General features: G+C 40.7%; 6 protein-coding genes across 10 annotated transcripts in view; 3 read left to right on the forward strand and 3 right to left on the reverse strand.

Moving 5' to 3' along the window:
- The window catches only part of LOC118373824 (histone-lysine N-methyltransferase 2A-like), a 73,477-nt gene extending 71,344 nt beyond the window's left edge, over positions 1-2,133 (reverse strand). Inside the window, exon 1 of one of the 4 annotated variants that reach the window (XM_052489941.1) lies at positions 1,712-2,105. In XM_052489941.1, the coding sequence (XP_052345901.1) occupies positions 1,712-2,044 (333 nt within the window). In that variant the 5' untranslated portion in view covers positions 2,045-2,105. Of the gene's footprint in view, positions 1-1,711 lie in introns of all 4 variants that reach the window. The other 3 variants (XM_052489938.1, XM_052489939.1, XM_052489940.1) reach the window with 3 other exon arrangements.
- A 750-nt stretch (positions 2,134-2,883) lies between these two features.
- LOC118373832 (gamma-secretase subunit PEN-2-like) lies at positions 2,884-4,604 on the forward strand. Its single transcript, XM_035760085.2, has 4 exons — positions 2,884-3,014; positions 3,385-3,488; positions 3,692-3,796; positions 4,106-4,604. The coding sequence occupies exons 2-4, from the start codon at positions 3,428-3,430 to the stop codon at positions 4,243-4,245; spliced, it is 306 nt and encodes a 101-aa protein (XP_035615978.1). The 5' UTR covers positions 2,884-3,014; positions 3,385-3,427; the 3' UTR covers positions 4,246-4,604.
- A 1,571-nt stretch (positions 4,605-6,175) lies between these two features.
- LOC118373831 (alpha-crystallin B chain-like) lies at positions 6,176-8,699 on the forward strand. Of its 2 annotated transcripts, none has more exons than XM_035760083.2 (4): positions 6,176-6,386; positions 6,787-6,952; positions 7,237-7,359; positions 7,576-8,699. In XM_035760083.2, exons 2-4 carry the CDS (start codon positions 6,794-6,796, stop codon positions 7,741-7,743), a joined length of 450 nt encoding a protein of 149 aa, XP_035615976.1. In that variant the 5' UTR covers positions 6,176-6,386; positions 6,787-6,793; the 3' UTR covers positions 7,744-8,699. The 2 variants fall into 2 exon arrangements, with proteins under 2 accessions (XP_035615976.1, XP_035615977.1); XM_035760084.2 differs by lacking the exon at positions 6,176-6,386 and adding an exon at positions 6,412-6,579.
- On the reverse strand, positions 8,646-16,160 carry LOC118373830 (uncharacterized). Its single transcript, XM_035760082.2, has 8 exons — positions 16,018-16,160; positions 14,781-14,866; positions 14,527-14,624; positions 14,104-14,312; positions 13,382-13,966; positions 13,039-13,200; positions 12,415-12,495; positions 8,646-8,777 (listed from the first exon to the last, which is right to left on the reverse strand). Exons 4-6 carry the CDS (start codon positions 14,182-14,184, stop codon positions 13,063-13,065), a joined length of 804 nt encoding a protein of 267 aa, XP_035615975.1. The 5' UTR covers positions 14,185-14,312; positions 14,527-14,624; positions 14,781-14,866; positions 16,018-16,160; the 3' UTR covers positions 8,646-8,777; positions 12,415-12,495; positions 13,039-13,062.
- A 1,559-nt stretch (positions 16,161-17,719) lies between these two features.
- LOC118373829 (protein lin-37 homolog) lies at positions 17,720-20,527 on the forward strand. Its single transcript, XM_035760081.2, has 10 exons — positions 17,720-17,831; positions 18,176-18,225; positions 18,351-18,426; positions 18,562-18,609; positions 18,746-18,775; positions 18,876-18,961; positions 19,109-19,269; positions 19,382-19,513; positions 19,607-19,680; positions 19,863-20,527. Exons 2-10 carry the CDS (start codon positions 18,192-18,194, stop codon positions 19,948-19,950), a joined length of 729 nt encoding a protein of 242 aa, XP_035615974.1. The 5' UTR covers positions 17,720-17,831; positions 18,176-18,191; the 3' UTR covers positions 19,951-20,527.
- A 774-nt stretch (positions 20,528-21,301) lies between these two features.
- Positions 21,302-22,042, reverse strand: LOC118373822 (C3a anaphylatoxin chemotactic receptor-like). Its single transcript, XM_035760073.1, is given in 1 exon segment — positions 21,302-22,042. A coding segment is annotated over 1 exon segment (741 nt).
- Between the last annotated feature and the right edge of the window lie 3,442 nt (positions 22,043-25,484).

A 25,484-nucleotide genomic window follows, 5' to 3' on the forward strand; every position in this document is an offset into this window, starting at 1 on the left:
TGAAGACTCATGTTAAAAGGAACCACCAGCTTTCATATGTTCTCATGTTCTGAGCAAGGAACCGAAACGTTAGCTTTCTTACATAGCACATATTGCACTTCTACTTTCTTCTCCAACACTTTGTTTTTGCATTATTTAAACAAAATTGAACGTTTCATTATTTACTTGAGCCTACATTGATTTTATTGATGCATTATATTAAATTAAAATAAGTGTTCATTCAGTGTTGTTGTAATTGTCATTATTTTGGTCCTCCAATAATCGGTATTGGCGTTGAAAAATCATAATCGGTCGACCTCTAGTCTTTACTTCAACATTGTGTTTTGATTTATTTCTAATACTTTTTATGACTTTCTGGTAGATATTTTTAAAGACCTGTTTCCATTTTTTTTGCCAGAAATCAATTCCTAATTTGCAAAAAATCTGTATTTTCTTTAATGCATTTGTACCTTTATTTTCCAAAAATATACTCTTCGCTTTCATTTGACACCCAATTTGATATGCTCCTACAAACTTCACGTTGGTGCTCATGGGTTCTTTTACATGGAAATGACCATGTATAGTGTTATAGGTTACTGCCTACTTGGAATAGGTCTCCCATGTCAAATGTTTACCATCACTGGGATGACCTGTAGATTATTGTGTTAGTCTTGAGCACCAAACTATACCATTACAAACCCAACACAAGTGCACTGGACAAGCCATTACATCAACTAGTTAAGTTAATCATTCAAAAACAGTCCAAGCACATCTTTGATCTTCTCCTCCATGTAATGCATCTTTGTTCATGGATGGCGAGGCATTACCAAGAAACCAGCAGCAATTTACCCAGTCATGCCGGGGAACTGGGGAGGGGTTGCAGGCCTCTAACTACATCTGCTACATGCCTGTTAATATGCAAATAAAGTCGATATTGTGGCAGCAGCATTTTGTCAGCGAATGTGGAGCTTGGGTCCAAGCCAGATTATTAACATATGAATACTTGCAGTCATTAGGTAGGCCTAGGTCATTTATATTTCAAATGTAAATATCTAATATGCTTGGTGCTCCTCTCTTGCTTGTAATGAAATAGAAAATGGACTGCAATAGCAGGCCAAGTAACGTTAACATCTCACATCATGACAAATTTACCCACTACCGGGTTTCGTTATCAGTTTCCCTCCAATGACTTCAACAACCTAGTTACATTAATTGACTCAGTGACAGCGACAAAAAAAACTGACCTGGTGACATTCTGCAAGCCTTGTTCTTGAAAGGAACGTGAAATGATCCCTATACACCGTAGTTAGTTAGCGATACTAGAGTAGGTATCTGACGTAGCCCCTCCCCCTCTTGAATCCATAGAAACATTTATGTAGCTACGTTCGTTACTCACTGCAGCAATTACAGGCATAAATACTAATTTAAGACAAATACCTGACTAGCTAGCGTGGGTGTAAGTTATTCGTGGTAAATCGTATGTCTAACTAACCATAGAGCTCCAATGCAGACAAATATTACATTAGCCTTCCCCTTTGTTAGCTAGCGCTATTGACGAACATCTCATGAAGTCGCTACTGCTATATAACGTTAGCTGGCTAGCTAACTAATGTTGACACTTAAAGCAAAGTATTATGAAACGGGGCCAACTCTACATGACACACACACACAAAACTACACACCAACACAGGTAACCAAAATGGCATGATAAAAGAAGCAAAAATATACTAACTCCAGCAGCGATTTGGGCTCTCACCTCTTCGCTCCCACTTGAGCTGTACCCAGCCTCCGCTAAGCTCTTGTGGTTCGACTCTATCCCAAGTAAGCGCAAGTGAGACTGGTCCTCGTTTAACGAGAGAACCAGGCTTGTGGGCCTTGGGCCTCCAGCATTAGTCACATCGTCAGCTTCTGCTCCTGATCGGTCAAGTTGCCATCGCTTCTCAGAACGCAAGCGGCTGCGAGACGACCAAGGCCGACCAGGGAAGCGACCTCGGGGTGCAGCAGTACCAACTTGGCCTCCTATGGCAGCCGCGGTTGCTGATCCGCATCCCGCTGCCGCCATCATAGCTTCAAAAACAACACCGATAGCAACTTGAGGTGAGACAAGAGGGAAGGCGCGAGAAAGGGAGGGGGGACCCGCAAGGCTGCCGGGAAATGAAGTATGTCCAAGGAAAGCTTCACATGGCAACTTGCAAATCTTTATTTAAATTATGATTGGAATTTATAGGGGTGGTGTGTGCAATGCATTATGTAATACAAGTAATAAACCCATTTGATATTAAACAAAGGACGCATTGCTCGATCATCGTTTCATTACAACCATTACGTTTATTGATAATTAACTACAAGGCCCAGCTTTCCTCCATGCAAAAAAAATACACATTTTGTGAATGGCCATCTACCGCTGTACCAATATTTTTAGGCTTGTCCCTATTCCTCAGAGCGGCTTGTCCTCGTCTTTTGATATGATCATACAAATTGCACCACTATACATTATGTGCGCGCTCCTTGCACGAGAGAGAGAGTCTATGCACTTAAATCAAGCTCTAAACATAATTTGAAAAGAATAATTGAAAATATCCACAAGTCTAGGCCTATATTATTTTGCATTGATAAGAGGAGAATTATGGTTGTATATTGTAGTAAACTTCCCTGATGGAAATTATTCACAGAATAAGACAGGCAGGTTAACAGTAATTTTGCAGCTGCAAGGCACATATTTTGCATTGCAATTCACATCATCTGCACTGTCAGCAATCATAGGTGATTTACTACAAGCAAAAGTGAATTACACTGTTGAAATATATTTTAATTTAAATGCCAAAACATACGTTTCTATGTACGCTATCTGAACTACAGTACCCACAACGAACGGGGGCAATATGGACGTCACATCCCCCTCTTCAGAAAGCTGGAGTAGGAAGCGGAAATGAACAAATTGACGTTCTCTTTCTGTGTGTATGTTTTGAGCTATTGAACGTGAAGTTGTCAAGCAATTTAGTGGTATTTGACATCTATATAATTAAAGATTACAGGTAAAAGCCTCGGAAAATATTATTAATTATGTATTTTCTGTAATAGAGGACAATTGCTGTTAACATTGTAGCATATATTGTTAGCCATCCAGTACGCATTAGTCTCGACTGCTTTTTCAAAACTTATCTACTAGCCTACACATTTCGCCTTAAAATACTTCAGTTCGCAAAATTGGTGTTTAAATATGTTATCGTGTCATCTGGGCAGATAGCCAGGCAAAAGTTCGGTGGAAACACAAGACTTGTTCCATTCTTATCGATAGAGGGCACCCTCGTATTTTACAGACTGGCAATTCCATGAAGCCGAAATGTGTCAGTCTTGATCTTCAAAATATCCTCCCACTTTTATCCTCTTCCATCATACTTCAAGGTCTCTTTGAAAAGCTGTCAATACGAAATAACAGGAAATCAACATGAACCTAGAGCGCCTTCCTAATGAGGAGAAACTCAACCTCTGTAGGAAATACTATTTCGGTAAGTTGGTAAGTCTGAACCACCAAGTGTTGTTTTTCTCTAATTATAAGCCACGTGACCAGGGGATTTCTGTCCCCTGGCATGGTTCAAAGAGAAAAACATTGCATGAGCTCTCCAATGTTAGTGTTTACAACATGTGTGTATATATATATATAAGTAATGCAAGAATCATGTAGTAATACTGTAATTACTTTCTATCTCAGGGGGATTTGCATTCCTTCCGTTCCTGTGGCTGGTGAATGTGGTGTGGTTTTTCAAAGAGGCCTTTGTAAAGCCAATATATACTGAACAACTTCAGATCAAAACATGTGAGTGTCAATCATCCAATCAGAGTCAATGTACACAGAGAAAGTGCTGTTAATTAATGTAACTCAAGATTCCTGTACAAATGATTAGTTGTTCATATTTGTTGTGGCAAATCCACATACTGGATAAATAATACATTTGTTACAGGTTGTGTGTCTTATGAGATGTAGGCCTATGATCCATGATGAGATAAGATGATCCAGCTAAAACATAAAGTTGGCTTTGTATTAGTTTAACATTAGTGTAAGTATTAGTGAAAGCATGCAGTTTCTATGCAAACATGACTACAATACATTACATCTCTCTTTCAGATGTAAAGCGTTCAGGGCTGGGGTTGCTACTGTGGGTTGCAGTACTCACCACATGGATAACCATATTCCAACACTTCAGAGCAGAATGGGGTGAGGTGGGCGACTACCTCTCCTTCACCATTCCACTTGGCATTCCCTGAGACAGACAAGGCGGGGAAACAAGAAAGCTTCCTACTGTATAAAACTTTACCATGACAGAATTAATAGGCAAATCTAACATAGGTTGAAATAGTTAAATGTGTAGTTTATCTCAATGGATATTCATGGTAATATTTTTCTGGGCTTTAATGAGTGGGAAGATGTCCTATGAACACTGCACCTTTTCCCCAAATTGTGTGTAGTGTGTGGATGTCTCAACACATTTGAGTAAATTTGGAAGGTTATACAGGCGAATGGTATGTATGACATAAATAAATAGCAAATTCATTAACTTTCTAAATTAAATGGAAGTGTATGCCTTTTTTATTTGCTGTAATAAAGGTTTTGAGTTTAGATGCCAGATTGTGGTCTAGTGTGCATTTCATTAGACATTTGGCTCCTATGGATAATATGAATGGTATGCGCATAGCTTTGGATAACAATATACAATTGGCTTTGTGTTTAATATGTCAGTATTTGTGTAACACTGCTCACAATAACAACATACTTATTCCAGATAATAATATTCATAGTATCCTTTGTACTCTCGGTGTAAACCATTCCAACAGTGATGAGATATTAGCCAGTAAAGTACTTTATGATTGCAGAATTATGATTTTTTTAAAGTGCTTAAATGAGTTCCGCTTCTGGCCAATCTCTTTGGCGCCTATTATGAAACTCAATCCATCTGTAGCAAATGTTACCCCCCTCCCTCTTCAGGATCATGGTTGATGCCATTTTTAGGTACTCAGAGTCAGACTCTACTTCTATTACCAACTGACGCCATGGCAGGAAGGACATGTCACCCAACCAGCTCCAGTACTTAACAAGTCCATTGAGTCTGCCAGGGTTGTATAAGTCACACGACTGTCTGCTCTAAATGGGGTCATGGGGCAGTGGATGTAAACCCAAATCAGATGTGTGTGTGTGTGATGGATGGTCATAAGATACCCAATCGATGAGGTGCTAAGACCTGTGACATGCTGGAAGCTTATATGACATTGTTGTGGATGTGGTGTCAGTGTAATTGTAGAACACGATGTTCACCCTGCATGTCATGATGACCTAATTATTATAAGGTCGTTTTAATCACCAGGACAAAGTGGCTTGGGGAGACTGGCCAACATTAATCACAGATTTGTTCATCCCTCTTTGGGATTATGATCATCTGTAGAAATTATAGCATGAATACAAATATTGAATCATTTTTCTTTCGAATAGAAACATTTCCAAATAAGGCCAATGTGATTGAAGATTAGTGTGCTTAACACCTGCTTCACATTGATCAAAAGATCATTACATGTTACAATGTAACAGAAACATCTGAAGTATGTAGACCTATAAAATAAATATTGTAACATCTTAAACATTCCAGTATTTGGTCAAATATTGTTACAGGGTGTGACATTGACAATGTTTGCGACCTTGTTCAACCTCTGTTTAATAAGTGTAGGTAAAATAAATCCTCATGCCCCAGTTGATAACCCGGGATAAGCACAGTTTATGCAGTGTAGGCCTAATGGATACCATCATTCCAATTAAGCCTGTCAAAATAAAATTGCTATATTTAATCCGTTTTCAACGAATCTGTTGTAGCAATTATTGAGCAGTCCAGCCAGTTATGCAGTCTATCCCTAGAAGGAAGCGTCTGAACTGTTGCCTGGCAGAACACTGTATTGAGATTACCGCTTTTGGCAGTGTTGAATGTCAATTGCCAAATCACCAAAAGGGGCTCCCAACAGGTGTCAAGGAAAACGACCATGTAAACTTAATTAAAAAGGTGCACTATCACACGTACACTATATGATTATAATGGGGAATATGGTAACAGTTCTTCATATTTAGGTTGATATGATAGGGAGGAGTGTTCCTTAAGGCAGGTCCCCACGCTATCGAAGCATTTGATCACAACTAAAACAAAATCATAATTCCCAGGGGGTCTGGTGGTGAATCCAAAGCAAGCAGGGTGCCCCACAGCGAAGTTCCCGCCTCATTATGTAACTCCTGCTATCATAAATACAGACCTTAACTGGCACTTCCACAGTTTGTCAGGGAAAAGGGAAGAGTCAGATACACGGACGCAGCAATCTATCTATCCTATTGGCAGTCAGAACATAATAGGACTTGCAGGCATCTCATAACGGTAAGTGCTAACGACTCTACGTCTCAAACGGGATTTTACACGGTGACCCTTCCCAGCAACAATTTGAAAGGTCTTTGAGGTTCAAGCGTATTCGGTATTATTTACAATATTCCAGATTTGACAAGGACTATAAAACCATCGCTGTAGTCTTTACGAATCAATCACTTTCTGAACCTCAGCAGTAAAGACGCGGGTATATTATAGTTGAATTATTTATTGCTTCATTCTAACAACTTCTATTAGGCTAATAGTTTCTCGAATAGTCCAATAAATTTAGGTCTATCATTTTTCCCATGTGCGATTTCTTCATGTGGCCTAGAATATTCGTAACATCCCCGGCCCATACTGGTGTGAAAGGCTGTAGTAAATCACTGCATATATATATTTTATTTTACCTCAGACGCGAAATGGACTTCGATCTGCCACCCACTTTTCCAGCCAGCGGTATCGCATGGGAGAGGGTCCTGCCGCCTCTTCTTCCCGGGCTGAACGGGACATTCGGGCTGTACTCATTCACTCCGTCGGAGCTGCTCACCCCAGTGACGGAGCAAACTGGCTCTGCACAGGTAGGTTTATTCCCTTTACACTGCACGCACGCAGTGTTCTAATTTCTCACTGATCAAACCATTTCTGGATTCATTTTTCATGACTTTGTTCTGTATAAATGAGGTAGCCTTGATTAATGAATTTTATCTGTTACTTTCTATATTCTACTGACACTTTAATGAATGCCCATTTACTGCAGGTGCTCTTGCCTTTATCATTTGAATATAATTACATAAAAGTAGATTAAACCAGCAGTAATAGAGTCAATTTGAGTAGTAATATTGGTATCTTCCCCTGTTGCCAGGTGTGTTGTGACCACAGTCGATTCACAGTTCAGGTTGATGTAAAACACTTCAACCCAGAGGAGCTGATGGTCAAGGTGACAGGAGACTTTGTGGAGGTCCAAGGGAAACACAAAGAGAAAAAAGTAAGCAACTACTGTGTTGCATGTATTATGCAAGAGTTCTCTGTTCATAATCACACTGCCATAGTGTGATGACAGACGTTGAATATAGCCTGGTTGCTATGCAGTCTGTTTCTGCTTCAGACAACTACTGACCAAACAGACTGGAAACCAGGCCACTTGTTAGCCTGAAAACGAGCATTCCTCACTGACTGTGTTCACTATAACGTATGTTTGCAGGATGGGTCGGGGCTGGTGATGCGACAGTTTAACCGGCGCTACAGGATTCCAGAGGGAGTGGACTCCATAGCTCTGGAGTCGGCTGTGTCGCCTGAAGGCATCCTCATCATATCGGCCCCTATGCTGCAGGGGGAGAACTTCAGACACCTGTCCCACTCAGAATCATGAGCATACACACCATAAGAACAAACACACAATCAATAGGAACCAGTGTTGGGGGGGTAGTAGTAAACTACATGTAGTTCAACTAGTAATTAAAATACATTTTTCAGAAGCTTGGTGGCAGTTCATATCTGGTAGTTTGCTACACAGCAAAAAAAAAAAGTAGTTAACTACTGGAACTACACACAACTTCTTTTGCAAATAGAAAACATGGGTGAAGTAGGCAATCATTTCCTTTCTTTTTCAGTATTACTCCTTTCTAATTCTCACTTGAAACAGTTGTTTAATATGCTAAATTACACATTCTGTTAACATCTTACTCCAGAGTGATCTGTTCTTGCAATTTGTAGTCTGACATTTCAGATTTAAAATAGTTTATCGCAAAGAAGTTTGCAATTTTTTAAATTAACTTTAGTTAAAGAAAATAAAAAAGTAGTTATGGGTATCTTAGTGTGAAGTAATTGGTAACTTGGTAAACTGTACACACACCAAATAAGGATAGAAGCAAAAATACAGGCACATTCTCCTCCAACAGACATATCAAACACTCACCAAGGAGCTGGTGCCTGCCTGTACCAAAACACCCATTAACTAAGCCCGTCACAGCATTAAAATTCCCTGCCCTCCCTCTCTGAGGTTTGTACATATTAACAGGACAGATCTCTCATTTAAAATCATCCCTCATCCTAAAGAATCCCATTTAACTCATCAATCTTAATATTTTTATGGAACCATTCATTGTAAATATGATATAAAACCATTGAAAATGTTGATTTGATTGTGTGGCGTGTCTAATGCCCTCTAAATCATGTGTAAAGGTTTTAACACTCAGATTATCAAGTATGTTCACAAAACCCAACAGTAAGGTTTTTGTATATTTAACTATTCATTGTAAAAAGAGAATTTGTTAACAAAAATAAATGCACTATATTTCGGTACAAAAATAAAAATGCTTTTGAATTGGTTGTTTTTGTTCCATGTGTGTGCTCACCACCAGTGATCACGCTTCCTGGAATTCATCCAACAGTAAGTCCACCTCGCTGAAAGAAAAAACATCTATTTTTAGAGCATGTTCCAAGGTTGCTTCAACGCTTTGCATTGCCAAATATTATATCACTCTAGGATCCATATCTGTGTCTGCAATGAGAAAAAAAAAATACAATTTTTACTCCAAAGACAAAACAATCAGCATAACATCATGATTTAACAATACAGTGCATTCGGAAAGTATTCGGACCCCTTGACTTTTTCCACATTTTGTTATGTTACAGCTTTATTCTAAAATAGATGAATTCGTTTTTTCCCCTCAATCTTCATACAATGCCCCATAATGACCAAGCAAAACAGTTTTTTTGAATTTTTTGCAAATGTATTACAAATAAAGAACTGAAATATGATATTTACATAAGTATTCAGAACTTTCCAGTTCTCTGCTGCCAATGACTGGAACGAACTACAAAAATCTCTGAAACTGGAGACACTTATCTCCCTCACTAGCTTTAAGCACCAGCTGTCAAAGCAGCTCACAGATTACTGCACCTGTACATAGCCCATCTATAATTTAGCCCAAACAACTCTTCCCCTACTGTATTTATTTATTTAGCTCCTTTGCACCCCATTATTTTTATTTCTACTTTGCACATTCTTCCACTGCAAATCTACCATTCCAGTGTTTTACTTGCTATATTGTATTTACTTCACCACCGTGGCATTTTTTTTAGCTTGTATATAGACTTCTACTGCATTATTGATTGTATGTTGATTGTATGTTTGTTTTACTCCATGTGTAACTCTGTGTTGTTGTATGTGTCAAACTGCTTTGCTTTATCTTGGCCAGGTCGCAATTGTAAATGAGAACCTGTTCTCAACTTGCCTACCTGGTTAAATAAAGGTGAAATAAAATAAATAAAAACTTTGTTGAAGCACCTTTGGTAGCGATAACAACCTCGTCTTCTTGGGTATGATGCTACAAGCTTGGCACACCTGTATTTGGTGAGTTTCTCCCATTCTTCTCTGCAGATCCTCTCAAGCTCTGTCAGGTTGGATGGGGAGCATTGCTGCACTGCTTTTTTTCAGGTCTCTCCAGAGATGTTCGATCAGGTTCAAGTCCAGGCTCTGGCTGGGCCACCCAAGGACATTCAGAGACTTGTCACGAAGTCACTCCTGCATTGTCTTGGCTGTGTGCTTAGGGTCATTGTCCTATTCTAAAAATCTGTTTTTGCTTTGTCATTATGGGATATTGTGTGTAGATTGACGCAAATGTTTATTTATTTATTTAATCCATTTTAGAATAAGGCTGTATACAGAGCCTTCAGAATGTATTAATACCCCTGGACTTATTCCACATGTTGTTGTGTTACAGCCTGAAATCACAATTGATAAAATATTTTTTTCCTCAACCATCTATGTTTTTAGAAATTATTCCACATTTATTGAAAATGAAATACAGAAATTTGTAGAAGCACCTTTGGCAGTGATTACAGCTGTGAATCTTTCTGGGTAAGTCTCTAAGAGCTTTTCACACCTGGATTGTGTAACATTTCCCCATTATTTGTTTCAAACTCTGTCAAATGGGTTGTTGATCATTGCGAGACAACCATTTTCAGGTCTTGCCATAGATTTTCAAGTAGATTGAATTAAAAACGGTTACTCAGCCACTCAGGAACATTGACTTTCTCCTTGGAAACCAACTCGTGTAGATTTGGCCTTATGTTTTAGGTTACAATCTTGCTGACAGGTGAATCGGCATACACATCACAGACAAACTGAAATGGTCCACCCACACAGATAGCGTCTCTTCAACCTCAGGAGGGTGAAGAAATGTGTCTCGTCACCGAAAACCCTTACAAACGTTTACAGATGCACAATCGAGAGCATCCTGTCGGGCCTGGTACGGCAACTGCTCTGCCCACAACCGTAAAGTTCTCCTGCGGGTAGTGAGGTCTACACAATGCATCACCGGGGACAAACTACCTGCCCTCCAGGACACCTACAGCACCCGATATCACAGGAAGGCCAAAAAGGATCAAGGACAACAACCACCCAAGCCACTGCCTGTTCACCCCACTATCATCCAGAAGGTGAGATCAGTGCAGCAAAGCTGGGACCTAGAGACTGAAAAACAGCTTCTATCTCAAGGCCATCAGACTGTTAAACAGCCATCACTAACAGAGTGGCTGCTGCCAACATAGACTCAAATCTCTAGCCACTTTAATAATTCATGTAATAAATGTATAATTTGTCACTTTAAACAATGTTTACATACCATACATTACTCATCTCATATGTATATACTGTACTCTAAACCATCTACTGCATCTTGCCTATGCCGCACGGCCATAGCTCATCCATATATTTATATGTACATATTCTTATTAATTCCTTTACACTTGTGTGTATACAAGGTACTTGTGAAATTGATAGATTACTTGTTAGCTATTACTGCACTGTCGGAACTAGAAGCACAAGCATTTCGCTACACTCGCAATAACATCTGCTCACCATGTGTATGTGACCAATAAAATTTGATTTGAATTCATCTCCCAGTGTCTGGTGGAAAATAGACTAAAGCATGTTTTCCTCTAGGATTTTGCCTGTGTTTAGCTCCATTCAGTTTCTTTTATCCTGAAAAACGACTCAGTTCTTAACGATTACAAGCATACCCAAAACATAATGCAGCCACCACTATGCTTGACAATATGGAGAATGGCACTCAGTAATGTGTTGTATTTGCCCCAAACATAGCACTTTGTATTCAGGACAAAAATTACATTTCTTTGACACATTTTTTGCAGTTTTACTTTAATACCTTATTGCAAACATGATGTATGTTTTGGAATATTTTTATTCTGTACAGGCTTCCTTCTTTTCACTGTCATTTAGGTTAGTATTGTGGAGTAACTACAATGTGGTTGACCAATCCCCAGTTATTTCCTATCACAGCCATTAAACTCTGTTTTAATGTCACCATTGGCCTCATGGTGAAATCCCTGAGCCAATGGATTCTCCTTCCTCTCTGGCAACTGAGTAAACAAGGACACCTGTATCTTTGTAGTGACTGGGTGTATTGATACACCATCCAAAGTGTAACTAATAACTTCACTATGCTCAAAGGGATACTCAATGTCTGCTTTTTTTCTTCCGCTTTGTTTACCCATCTACCAATATGTCCCCTTATTTGTGAGGCATTGGAAAACCTCCCTGGCCATTGTGGTTGACCTTAAAGAGAATTGTATGTGTGGGGTATATAGATGAGGTAGTCATTCAGAAATCATGTTATACACTATTATTGCACACAGTGAGACCATGCAACTTATTATGTGACTTGTTCAGCACATTTTTACTCCTGAATTTATTTAGGCTTGCCATAACAAAGGGGTTGAATACTTAACGCAATACATTTTTCAGCTTTTAATTAATTTGTAACAATTTCTAATAACATAATTCCACGTTTGACACTATGGGGTATTGTGTAGGCCAGTGACCAAAAAAAATCTCTAATGAATCCATTTTAAATTCAGGATTCAACACAAAATGTGGAAAAAAGTGAATAGTTTCTGAAGGCACTAATTACCCTGAAAATATATTAAGTTCATTATCTTAATGAGTAATGGAAAGGTCAATGAAATAAATGACGAAGGATGTACTGTATCTCGGGAACATATACCAGTTCTTTACCTGATTTGCTCCTTCACCCATCACTCTGCTGCCTTAAGACATTCAGTAAGGGGTCGTCTTTAAACTCCTGCTCGTCTGAATCTTAAGGGGGAAAAATTACGCAGTTAAAATGTCACTGTGCAGATAACAAAAGTAACTTTAGGAGCAGGTGATTACATGACCGATTATTTTTGTTCTAACTTTAGTTACTTTCCAGCAAAGCTATGCCAGGTGTTCATAATATGTTATATTAGATCACATGTTAATTGTACAAAGGTATAAATAGCCAGAAATGTACACATGAACAAGAGCAAGGTGAAGTAAAAACCAATAACTGTCACTGGTCCACAACGTCAATGTACTCCTGTAACAGAAGACTATGGCATCACTCAATTGTTATGCTGCCCTATATAGTTAGCAAAAGACCCCTTTAGGATTTAGGGCAAAATCCTAACTTATTATTTAGAGTAAGTAATGCATGTGTAGAAATGAGATTTTCAGGAAAAAGTTTGTTTGGATTCAGTCCCGGTGGAACTTGACTGGAGGCTATATATACACACACTGTATTATACGGCCAGAGTCTATTCCACCTCTGCTACCTAGACAGTTAAGGTCAGCAGTCCCCACTGCACCAGACAGTCTCACCTTCAGCCTCCTGCAGCAGCTGAGCTACGACCTCCCGGGGCTGCTGTGCACTGGGAGGCAGGGCGGGGGACTGTGGGGGCGCATATCTGGGAGAGTCAGAGGACACAGGGGTTCTGGGCGGGTCCGGGAGTCCATGGTCGGTAACATTATCTCTGAAACTACCTGCCAAGGTAAATTAATATGCTTTACTCATCTAATATCTTTATCTAAATTAAACTAACCTGGATAAATTAATAAAGTAAATGAATATTATTGTAACAATGAAAAATTAATAACTCTCTTTCTTCAATGTATTAATGGCATCTAGCATCGGTGATGCTGATGACCCACGGTGTTAACTGACCTGTCCCAGGGTAATGTGTATGGGAGAGGGTGATGGAGCACGGTCTCGAGGGCGGCCCTCTCTCACTACCCCTGGCCTGCTTTCCAGTTGCCCCCAGTCTCTGCTGGGCTCCTCTCTCCATGGGGTGACCCTGTCTTTACATCTGGTGCTGTGTTGGCTCACACTCCAATCTGTATAGCTGGGCCTCTCAGAATGGTCTGCGGGCAAGGCGAAGAGACAAGGCGTGCGGTGGTGAAGAGGACTCATGTTTACTAGTGGTCTCCTCAGTGGAGGTGTCTGTGGATCTGAACGGGGCTTTGGGCTGCCTGATGGTCCGGTCGGCCCTAGAGACCTCCTATTTGGGCTCCTCTGGTGGCTGGGTGGAGGGGAGAGGCACTGAGCGGTATAATGAAGGATGTCACAGAGGAGTTGCATGTGGGGACAGACCGGGGTATCCGGCTGCAACTTGGAGACGGTGGGGCTGGAGATGGGGAGGGCAGCTGCAGGGGAGAATGGTCCATGGGGGACACTGGTCTCCTGGGGGGCTTGGGTGAAGGAGCGGGTAACTATATGAGTGGAATATGCAGGGTGGGGATTCCGCTGTACCTAACGAAGGGAAATAAATCGAATTATCTATGATTAGCTAAATGCATTGGAAAATACTACCACACAATAGCAGACATTTCAAATTGACTTCGAAACATATTTCTAATAGCAGGTGTAGTAGACAGGAGGGTAAGTGCCTTGTGTGCCTGCCAGCTGACAGAGTGCTGATGAAGGGTCTGAACCTGATGTGGGTGTGACCACCGACTGGCCTGCTCCATCTTCCTCCTCAGGCGCCACTGAAACAGGATGTCCCCCTCTGGGCGTATGCATGGGTCAGGGGGACCAACCACAGACAGTTTGGGCACGGTTCCAGCATAGAGGTCTGCTGAGCTTAGGTTCCCCACAACTTGAGGAAGCGGTTGCACAAGAAGAGTTATTGTAATATGTGTGAGAATAAAGAAAGTTGCAAAAGGAAACTAAATGGTGACCATGAGAAATGAGGGACGTGGCAAGAGCACAGAATAACAGTTTGAAAGTTTGAAAAAGCAATATAATGTGGTTGAGACCAGGGAAATTCATGCAAATCAGATGTTTTGAACTTCCCAACCCACATGACTCACCAGTGATTGAGTTGATAAGACTGGTAATTATAGGCCTTCGGACTGGCTCATCTATGCTCACAGAGGAGGACAAATTGGAGCAGCCCAGGCCCTCAGAGCTGATGGGAATAGATCCACTACTGTGTGAGTGCTCACTGAAAAATTTTTTTTAAATGTTGTAAGACTAATCCAATTCTCCACATTGCAACTGACTGAATTACATTTAATTGACCTCAACCCTGCTCAGTGTATTCTATTCCTCCCAGCATATCCACCTTCTGTGTAGCAGTCTACTGGCCTTCTCCTGTAGATGCAGTATCTCAGAGTCTCCAAGGTCACCGTGAGAGGAGTCTGACAGGCCCTGCCAGGGCATCAGAAAGAGAGGCCAGTGAGTGCATCAGAAGCATCATCTCCTGTCACCATTTCTATCACCAACATTCTAGAACATTCACAATGTTGTGTAACTGTGAGCCCTCAGCGGGTTTCGTTTTGAAAACGCTTTATGGATCAGTTCTATAAAAGCTCACGTCAGTTGCATAGAGTTTAGCTCATTCCCTCAGCAAGCTGGATATGGAGCGGTGTTTTGACCAGAAGGGGTATCAACAAAGGCATCAAACACAGTTGCATAATCAAAGGGAACAGCTTCTAACTAGTTCATATAAACACATTGGTTGGGCAGGACATGTCGTCTGGTGTTGGTATGCAAATATTTATGAGGAGAGGCACTCTGAATGGGTAGTCTTTCTTCCAATAGATCTCAACCATTCTGGCTCTTGTACACTTGACAGCATTACATAAACCTGTCCAATACATCTCAAACACAAACTCTTACCAAAACATAGCATGAACAGAACAATGCTGTACCGATTAACACCACTAGATAGCTACACTGACCCCACCAATTCAATGTACACTTGTAACAAACAACAAGGTTCATCACACACCATGGCACTAAGATCAAGGAGTCCCCTGCATGGGGAGAGGGTGGTGCCATGTCAAAACTATCCAACTGGACTGAGGGTGGTGGCTGAGTCTTTTCTAAGGGAAAGGCCTGTGTACATAAAGAAATAGGGAATTAATAAGAAATTGTGTTTTACTGTTTATACACACAGCATATTTATTTATATACTGGATTCTTGATATATCTGACTAATATATCTACTGCTGTACATATTCATCCAGTGTATAGATTTCATTTTGATGGTGCTATTTGGGTTGTTAGATGGATTCGTCCTTACATTCTTGATTTCTTTCCTTAAAAAAATGTTTTAATTGTTTGACATTTTACTGCATTGTTAGGAGCTAGTAACATAAGATTTTTGCTGCACCCGCTATAACACCTGCTAAACTGTGTACATGACCAATAAACTTTGATTTGAAATGGAGAGCAGAGCAAGACAGTTGGTCAAATGCATCACAACGGTCACTAGATTCATTGTTTTATCGAGCCAGCAAAACTTTTAATGAGTTTCAATGAGATGTAAAGAACAATGAATGAGCCAAGTGAAGTACCTTTGTCAGTGGTTTGAGTGGGTGTAGAACTGGAGGGTAGAGGGGAGGAGGACAGCCACCAGAAAGGCTGCTGGCCCTCTCCCACCATTGCCCGACATCTGCAGACGTTCCTCTCGACTCTGCGGCCTTCCGTGATGAAAGCGTTCAATGTTCCTGGAAATAGGAATTATTGTAGTTACTAATGAGACATGTAAAGGGCATAACACCATAAAGCAATACAAAAATCCTATATTCGTCACTTGCAAGCTTATTGTGGATATCATTATACACACTACAATGAAGACATACATGAGGATGCAGGGTCACAAATGCTGTATGACACGTCACAAATAAATCAAATTACCATCATGTAATTCTAGAAATAGTATTAAGCATACTTTGCCAACACTGAATCTTCCTGCTCTCCTCCCCCAGTGGAAACCAGGGACTTTCCCGATGTTGGGTCCCGTGTCAGTGTGTCTGTGTTCGGGGAGGCGGCAGTGTTGCCCGGGGAGGACACAAGATCAGTGGAGTGCCAGGACTCTTAAAAACTAGGCTGGGCATAGTGGCAGGAGGAGGACAGAGGACAAAGTGGTTGGCTGCCCCAAGGAAGCACGGGTCCTCTGGGCTCAGTGAGTGTGTCTGGAGAGAAGGAGGGCTGGACAGCTGGGCAATGCCAACAGGGTTCAGGGTCTAAGACAAACCAGGAAAAAAGTTAGTTTGATCAGGAGACTATACTGATCAGGAGACTATACATGTATTTACTGTATTGGAGTATGTGTATTTGGAAAAGACCCCGACAGCCCCATATTTCAGTTCTTACGGTTTTCCTCTGTTGCTTTGGAAGCTTCTTGGTGCGTGATGGGTTGTAAATGTGTTTTTCCCAGAGGTGGGTCTGGCGGAAAGGGATTGTTCCTTGTGAACAGAGCAGCACCACTAAGAGATCAAGAGAGACAAAGGATGACCATTTTCATTGTGGTAAAAAAAACACATCGTTCTGGTTTTGAAAACGTTAGTTCTGCATTCATTTTTATTTGTTCCACGTCTCACCTGGATTTCATGTTGACAGTACCACCGGCACCAACTCACACAATGGGCAGCGAAGTGTTATAGCCCACATGTAGACAACTCTTAGCTATAATCATAGGATGAGACAGTGTTAAAGTGTGTGTCAGGTAAATAGCTAGCACACATGCATTTGATTTAACAAGAGAGTGAAAAGAGCTAGCTGGCACTGCAAAACGTTTTCCCTGTAATTTAGCTAGCTAACAGCATTGCAGTTTAAAACTAGTTTGTTCATTTAGAAAGGCTAGATCACTGACATCGGTAACGTATTAACTTTTTAAAAAGCATAGCGTACTTTCCATGTAAATGTTAGCATCTCGATGTGATCACTGCCTGGGTTGATTCAATGAAAAAAAGCACACTGTGCCTTCCGGGTTTTTAATCTGGTTTGGATTTGTGTCAGTTACCAGGCAACCAAACGGCTAAATAAAATAGTTAGATTAGGAAAATATGCATAGTCTAGACAATTAGTTCTACTTTTCTAAATGTTACATTCCTCGTATGATAACTTTTTTTCAATTATTTGACAGATTCGATAATGTTGAGTTGATCTTTTCCGAGAACATCATTATCGACAACAATCGATTCTGGCCAATCTACAGAAAGTTGGTAAGTGACAGACATCGATCTGGACCAATGAAAGTCGTGTTGTCGACTCCGCATTGCCCAACCAGCAGAAAGGAAACGTCCTGCGCGCGGAAGAGGAAAGTCTACTGAAACAAATCCGACCACCGCGCTAACCAGGCAGCTCGCTAGCGAGTTGTTGGAGGGTAACAAAACTACGTTCTATGTATAGATACGTGGCCTTTAGACATGAATTCAACAATAATGTTATGCTGATGAAAAGTGATGTATCAAATAGACACAAGTCGAATAATGCGGCTACACACGCGTATTCAAGAAAAGACTGCTTCAATTAGCTAACGTTAACTAGCTACTTGGGTTCGGTATCCAGGCACAACAACAGTGTCCCCTTGAGTCATTTAACGTTAATATCTAGAAACATTTTGAATCAGTGTTTCCCCTTATATAATCAATTTAGCAAGCTTGTCGTTGTAGCTAGCTAACAACTAACTTGTATTTTATATTTGTTTTGGGGATTTCTGAATGTCAGTGTGAACGGGTAGATCATGCATCACGTCAAGATCAAGACTGAGAAGCCAGGTGAGAGCTTGAACATTTCAAAACCAAAAACCCATTCAGCTGACGATACAGTGGTACCTAACACTATCTACTGGAATTATTATATCTCTCCTAAGTAAAGTCGACTGTTTATTTATATATGACAGATGCAGAGGGGAGTGGTGCACGCCGCCGACTAGATGCAGTATTACAGGGGCTGGTAGAGAAGAGTGACAGTGAGAGGTTGGTGTTTTTATTTTATTTGTGAAGATGCAGTACATTAACTGGCTTGACATTGAAACGTACAGCTTCAGGAACTTTTCATTTTCCTCTAATCAAGCTTAGGTGATGGGAAATGCTGTTTTTGCTGTTTTACAGGGAGCAAAATGAAGACGAGACAAAGATGGCAGAAGAGTCTCTGAGCAAGTATGGCCATTTTTTTCTTTTCTGTTTTTTTTTTATATTAAAAGAAGTATGCTATTTAGACTTACTCAATAGCCTATTGTGGTTCCGTTAGTCCCACTACTTCTGTAGTAATTCCAATTGCCTATTTCTTCCATAGGGATGTGTCTCCATCTTCTGCTGGGAAGCGGTAAGCCTTATTTGATTTGTTTTAAACACATCTGACTGTGTGGCTGTTAGACTCTGAAAGGCCTTGACCTGTCCCCTTTCCCTTGTTGTTGATGTCATAGGCCATCGTCACGGTTTCCACAGCACCGGAGAAAGAAACGGAAAGAGATGGATGATAGCTTAACAGAGAGCAACCAACATAAACAAAGTAAGTCTGCTGCAGATGTCAATCCCCTGCCAAACACAGATAGTTGGACTTTTAAAAACCTTTTGTCTCTCACTCACTGACTCTACCGTTCAAGCTCTAGATATTCACCTACATATACAATCATTTGTTCTCCTCCCTCTCTGCTAGATGCCTACATTATCAAGTTGTTTGACCGCAGTGTGGACCTGGCCCAGTACACCACCAGTACCCCACTTTACCCCATTTGCCGGGCCTGGATGAGGAACAACCCGGCAGTGAGAGAGAGAGCTGCGTCCCCAAGCCCCCCACACAGCATGGGGGAAGAGGAGGTAAGTTCACACCCAAAAAGCAGGACAAAGATGCCCTCAATGTGGGCATAAATATATATATATTTCAATAGAGCTCTCTGTTAAGTATTTGTTTTCACCTGCATCTTACCAGGCTGCAGACATGCTCAATGGTAAGGGACAAAATGTGTATCGCCTCCCTCCGCCCACCACCTGTCCTCTCAACTCTTCTGGAGATCCTGTCAATCTGAGGATCCCATCCACAGAAAAGCCTATCGTCAGCAAGGTACTGTATAACATCTGCTACGCCTAGCCATCACTTTCATATTTGCCACAGTAAAACGGTTGATTGTTTCAATCTGTCTGTCTTTGTCACCAGTCTACAGATACAGCTCTTGTCTCTGGTCCCCTCATATACAACCACATAGAACGCTGGAAAAAGATAAGGCAAAAGTAAGTCCAAGGCATCTAAATAATCACAAAAGCTAACTTAGTTGACATGGATAGATTGGGGAGTCGAATATCAACTATTGATCCGAATGTAATCTTGATTGGAAAAAAAGTTGATACAAATTCTGTCAGTAAACATTGTTTATCTAGCTGCGATCAATCTTAATATACATAACTGTGTTCAGATGGAAAGAAGCGTCCAACAAGAATCAGCTGAGGTATAGCGAGAGCATCAAGATCCTGAAAGAGATGAAGGAAATGTACGACCGCTAGCTGGGAATCCTCCAGGTAGTATCCCACAGCAGAGGGAGGAGAAAAGAATAGAGCAGGTAGGAGCTACGAGGAAGTCATCTACCCCAGGACGCTGCCCTAGTCCTCTACCCAAGGAGGCCATTGCGTGTGACAATGTCAGAGGAGCCTCATGGAGCCCATTTTTACCATATACTGCCACATTTAAGGACCCAAAGTCCTCGTTTTGAAAATGTAGCAATACTTTCAGCAAGTTGATGCTTCTGGTGGGCCCAAGTTCACCTGTGACTGGTGTATTGGGATTCTTGGATAATAATTACATTAATGTTTTTTGTCATATTACAGAATATCTGGTAATGCATTATATAGTTTGTTGTCGATCCCACAATGTGTCATGAAAAGTTTGTAAACAGGTTAAGTAGTGTACAACACTTGTCTAAATTCTGGGATACTCTAAATCAATTCCAATGGTAAATATTAAGTCTCACACACGTTTCCCTAATTTAAAGTAAGTAAACTGTGTAAAAAAGTTATAAAGTATTGAGCTGTTGTAATTTATTTATCACTATAATAAATCTGCCAGAGTGCTGTTTTCACAGTTGATTGATTTCTGAAATGTAATTCAAAGGATTTCTCCACAGCAGTTATTTTGGGATTTTTCCAGAGGGATCTTGTCATCTGCAGGTCAGAAACACAGTCCACATGGATGAAATAGGTCCAAGATATTGATCACATACAGCCAATAAATGTTCAGTTTGTTTTGGATCACAAAGGAATGTCGTCTGAAGTTAAACCTTTATCTGACCAAAGAAAAACACTTACGAAGAGTCCTTTTAGGAGTCAACTCTTTTATATTAGCTACAAGCAAAATATGAACACAGAAATTAATAAATGACTGTAAGAGTTAAAAAAAAAAAAAAAAAAACATTTTTGATACCAAAATACCTTCAGTTAATAGATCCGTCTGGTTGAACAGTCTTGTAAGATTTTGAAATTAGAGGTTTAGGAGTGTTATTGTCTATTTGTGTATGATAATGTCCCCATTTCCCTATAACGTCAACATAATTTCCCCATAACATCAAAATAAGGTCCCCGTAACTTCAACATAACATCACTATAACATTAGAAGTTAAATCCGGTAACTGCATTTGCGTTACTTGCACTTTTGAGGTTTTAGGCTGGGTATCTGTAAAGCACATTGTGACAACTGATGTAAAAAGGGCTTTATAAAAGACATTTGATTGATTTGATTAATACCACCATGAAAGCTACAATGACCACAACTACTGACCATTTCAAGTCTCATAACTACAGTATAGATACAGTGATATTAGACTGTAATACAGATGTACTAGCCCTGTCTTTTGCAGACATCTCACACCTCGGTTTCCACTTTACCATCAGACTGGTCACCAGTGAGGCGTAAATGTCCTTCTCTGGAGTCAGAGACTTAGACTTAACGTGAGAGATGGGAGCGCATTGATGACACAAAGTTCATCCCCTGGTCCTCTGGAAAAGCGTTCTCGAATACAACCAGCACAGACTGACACAGCTTCTTCTGGAACTTGTCACACATGAAGACGTACAGGATGGGGTTCAGGCAGCTGTTGAGGAAGGCCAGGCTAGTGGACAGGGGAATTCCAATATGCACGACCAGGTTGAGGCCTGGGCTGCCATTTGTCATGATGTCCAGAAACTGCAAGACGTGGAAGGGCATCCAGCAGATGAAAAAGGCCAGGACAACAGAGACGATCCGGAGGGATCTGCACGTTTTTCCTCTCTTAAGGCGCCTGGTGCGTATCCATATGGCAATGTAAGACGCTATGGTGACCAGGAATGGGATGAGAAAGCCCAGCAGGAAGCGGAACACAACCATGTTCCTGTAGGTGGAAGAATCATGGGAAAATGAATAACCACACATTGTCCTATTACCATAGTGCATGATCTGCCGAAAGATGGTGAACGGGAGGCTGCAGACCAATGAGGCTAACCAGATCCCCACACAGATGACCTCGGCCCTGCATGGCGTGCACTTGTTATGGGCCCACACAACCACCAACATGGACAGACAGCGGTCCAGACTGATGGCCGCCAGGAGGAAGATGCTGGCGGACATGTTGGAGGTTACATTTTGGTAATTTGTTAGCCCAGTTTTTATACATTTCCCACCTATGACCAGGTAGGACTTGAAACAAATAAAGTCATTAGATTTATAGAAGACATTTAGAACAGGACTTCGCCTTCATATGGTCTTTATTCACACAATGCAACAATTCTAATGCATATGAGTTTCTAAAAAAGTATGAGTAAAGCAACTGACAATTTGAGATGACATTAGGAATTGCATGTTTGTCATGAAACTACTTCTACAAATGAAGCATAAGTCTGAATGAAAAGTTAAAGTATCTGAGGTCAGAGATCATAAGGGTAGAAAATAAGACGAAAGCGTCTTACCCATTTCCATCCTATTCTCAATAGCAATGAATATCATCCACTCTCTCCCACCACAAATGAAACAGCTCTATCTCGCGTGCGCGCTGTTGCACTCTTCCTCCCTCCCTTTCTCTCCAAACATCCTCTAAGTTTAAAGTGCATTTAGTCCGTATTTAGTCAGCCACCAACTGTGCAAGTTCTCCCACTTTAAAAATATGAGAGGCCTGTAATTTTCATCACAGGTACACTTCATCTATGACAGACAAAATGAGGAAAAAAATCCAGAAAAGCACATTGTAGTATTTTTAATTAATTTATTTGCAAATTATGGTGGAAAATAAGTATTTGGTCACTTACAAACAAGCAATATTTCTGGCTCTCACAGACCTGTAACTTCTTTAAGAGGCTCCTCTGTTCTCCACTCGTTACCTGTATTAATGGCACCCGTTTGAACTTGTTATCAGTATAAAAGACACCTGTCCACAACCTCAAACAGTCACACTCCAAACTCCACTATGGCCAAGACCAAAGAGCTGTCAAAGGACACCAGAAACAAAATTGTAGACCTGCACCAGGCTGGGAAGACTGAATCTGCAATAGGTAAGCAGCTTGGTTTGAAGAAATCAACTGTGGGAGCAATTTATTAGGAAATGGAAGACATACAAGACCACTGATAATCTCCCTCGATCTGGGGCTCCGCGCAAGATCTCACCCCGTGGGGTCAAAATGATCACAAGAACGGTGAGCAAAAATCCCAGAACCCCACGGGGGGACCTAGTGAATGACCTGCAGAGAGCTGGGACCAAAGTAACAAAGCCGACCATCAGTAACACACTACGCCGCCAGGGACTCAAATCCTGCAGTGCCAGACGTGTCCCCCTGCTTAAGCCAGTACATGTCCAGGCTCGTCTGAAGTTTGCTAGAGAGCATTTGGATGATCCAGAAGAAGATTGGGAGAATGTCATATGGTCAGATGAAACCAAAATATAACTTTTTGGTAAAAACCCAACTCGTCGTGTTTGGAGGACAAAGAATGCTGAGTTGCATCCAAAGAACACCATACCTACTGTGAAGCATGGGGGTGGAAACATCATGCTTTGGGGCTGTTTTTCTGCAAAGGGACCAGTACGACTGATCCGTGTAAAGGAAAGAATGAATGGGGCCATGTATCGTGAGATTTTGAGTGAAAACCTCCTTCCATCAGCAAGGGCATTGAAGATGAAACGCGGCTGGGTCTTTCAGCATGACAATGATCCCAAACACACCGCCCAGGCAACAAAGGAGTGGCTTCGTAAGAAGCATTTCAAGGTCCTGGAGTGGCCTAGCCAGTCTCCAGATCTCAACCCCATAGAAAATCTTTGGAGGGAGTTGAAAGTCCGTGTTGCCCAGCAACAGCCCCAAAACATCACTGCTCTAGAGGAGATCTGCATGGAGAAATGGGCCAAAATACCAGCAACAGTGTGTGAAAACCTTGTGAAGACTTACAGAAAACGTTTGATCTCTGTCATTGCCAACAAAGGGTATATAACAAAGTATTGAGAAACTTTTGTTATTGACCAAATACTTATAAATTCATAAAAAATTCTACAATGTGATTTTCTGGATTTTTTTCTTTCTAATTTTGTCCGTTATAGTTAGTGTACCTATGATGAAAATTACAGGCCTCTCATCTTTTTAAGTGGGAGAACATGCACAATTGGTGGCTGACTAAATACTTTTTTGCCCCACTGTATGCCATATCTAAATCTGGCTTCTCTGGAAAAAGTAAAGAGACCCTAATAGAAAAGTTACTCAAGTGAAAGTCAGCCAGTAAAATACTACTTGATTAAAAGTAAAAAATGATTAAGTATCAAAAAGTATGAATAACTTCCAATTGCTTTATATTAAGAAAACCAGACAGCACAATTGTTTTTTATTATTGTCGGAAAAGCAGGGAGCTTTCCAACACTCAGACATAATTTACAAACAAAGTATGTGTGTTTAGTCAGTCCGCCAGATCAGATGCAGTATCCCTGGTCATCCCTATTCTCTTGATAAGGTCAGGACCATTTTCCTGTCAAAATGTAATAAGTACTTCTGAGTGTCAGGGAAAAAGAATGGAATAAAAAGTACATTATTTTATTAAGGAATGTAGTGAAGTAAAAGTTGCCAAAAATAATAAATGTCAAAATAAAGTACTGATACCCCAAAAAAGTACTTAAGTAGTACTTTAAAGTATTTTACTTAAGTACTTTACACCACTGCAGCCATGTCCTTCTCAGCTATCTGCATTATCAATCATCAACGCTGTTCAGTATGGAGCGCAGTTCACAATGCATGCATCTCATCATTCTTGTGAAAGGTAGGACTACATTTGCCTCAACATAGCCTATGCTACAGTAATATAAGGTCTGAATGCAGTCCAATTTACACTTCTCCATCTGGATTTCGGGGGGGGGGGGTTATTATTTTTCAATATTTAGATGCATTTTGTAAATTGCAGCTGCAGAGTTTTAAAACAGCCTATCACTTGAATATCGTTACTTTAAGTCAGTGCGTTTGCAAACACTGTCTTTCTCGCTCCATCAATTCCATTCAAATTGCATCCAAAATAGATATGCCTAATCCTGGTCAAGATTGATATATGCTGTACAGTGCCCTCGGAATGTATCCAGACCCCTTGACTTTTTCCAAATGTTGTTATTTTAAAGCCTTATTATAAAATTGATAAAAGTGTCCCCCCCCCCTCATCTACACACACTACTCCATAATGACAAAGCAAAAATATTTTTTATGTTTGCACAAAAAAAAATATCTCATTCACAAGTATTCAGACCCTTTACTCAGTACTTTGCTGTAGCACCTTTGGCAGTGATTACAGTCTCCAGTCTTCTTTGGTATGACACTAAAAGCTTGGCACACCTGTATTTGGGGAGTTTCTCCCATTCTTCTCTGCAGATCCTCTGAAACTCTGCCAGGTTGTGTGGGGAGTATCGCTGCACCAGCTTTTTTCTGGTCACTCCAGAGATGTTCGATCGGGTTCAAGTCCGAGCTCTGGCTGGGCAACTCAAGGACATTCAGAGACTTGTCCCGAAGCCACTCCTGCGTTGTCTTGGCTGTGTGTTTAGGGTCGTTGTCCTGTTGGA

The sequence above is a fragment of the Oncorhynchus keta genome, chromosome 31 (assembly GCF_023373465.1).
Source record: "Oncorhynchus keta strain PuntledgeMale-10-30-2019 chromosome 31, Oket_V2, whole genome shotgun sequence".
Taxonomy (NCBI): Eukaryota; Metazoa; Chordata; class Actinopteri; order Salmoniformes; family Salmonidae; genus Oncorhynchus; species Oncorhynchus keta.

Excerpts from the sequence above, each read along its gene's own strand:
- LOC118373832 (XM_035760085.2), top strand. The coding sequence starts at position 3,428 with ATGAACCTAGAGCGCCTTCCTAATGAGGAGAAACTCAACCTCTGTAGG. Across the intron at positions 3,489-3,691 it reads CTGTAGGAAATACTATTTCG|GGGGATTTGCATTCCTTCCG; the intron begins GTAAGTTGGTAA and ends TTTCTATCTCAG. Across the intron at positions 3,797-4,105 it reads ACAACTTCAGATCAAAACAT|ATGTAAAGCGTTCAGGGCTG; the intron begins GTGAGTGTCAAT and ends TCTCTCTTTCAG.
- LOC118373831 (XM_035760083.2), top strand. The coding sequence starts at position 6,794 with ATGGACTTCGATCTGCCACCCACTTTTCCAGCCAGCGGTATCGCATGG. Across the intron at positions 6,953-7,236 it reads AGCAAACTGGCTCTGCACAG|GTGTGTTGTGACCACAGTCG; the intron begins GTAGGTTTATTC and ends CCCTGTTGCCAG. Across the intron at positions 7,360-7,575 it reads GGAAACACAAAGAGAAAAAA|GATGGGTCGGGGCTGGTGAT; the intron begins GTAAGCAACTAC and ends GTATGTTTGCAG.
- LOC118373830 (XM_035760082.2), bottom strand. The coding sequence starts at position 14,184 with ATGGAGCAGGCCAGTCGGTGGTCACACCCACATCAGGTTCAGACCCTT. Across the intron at positions 13,967-14,103 it reads TCAGCTGGCAGGCACACAAG|GTACAGCGGAATCCCCACCC; the intron begins GCACTTACCCTC and ends TCCCTTCGTTAG. Across the intron at positions 13,201-13,381 it reads TACACATTACCCTGGGACAG|GTAGTTTCAGAGATAATGTT; the intron begins GTCAGTTAACAC and ends TTACCTTGGCAG.
- LOC118373829 (XM_035760081.2), top strand. The coding sequence starts at position 18,192 with ATGCATCACGTCAAGATCAAGACTGAGAAGCCAG. Across the intron at positions 18,962-19,108 it reads GAGCAACCAACATAAACAAA|ATGCCTACATTATCAAGTTG; the intron begins GTAAGTCTGCTG and ends CCTCTCTGCTAG. Across the intron at positions 19,270-19,381 it reads ACAGCATGGGGGAAGAGGAG|GCTGCAGACATGCTCAATGG; the intron begins GTAAGTTCACAC and ends GCATCTTACCAG.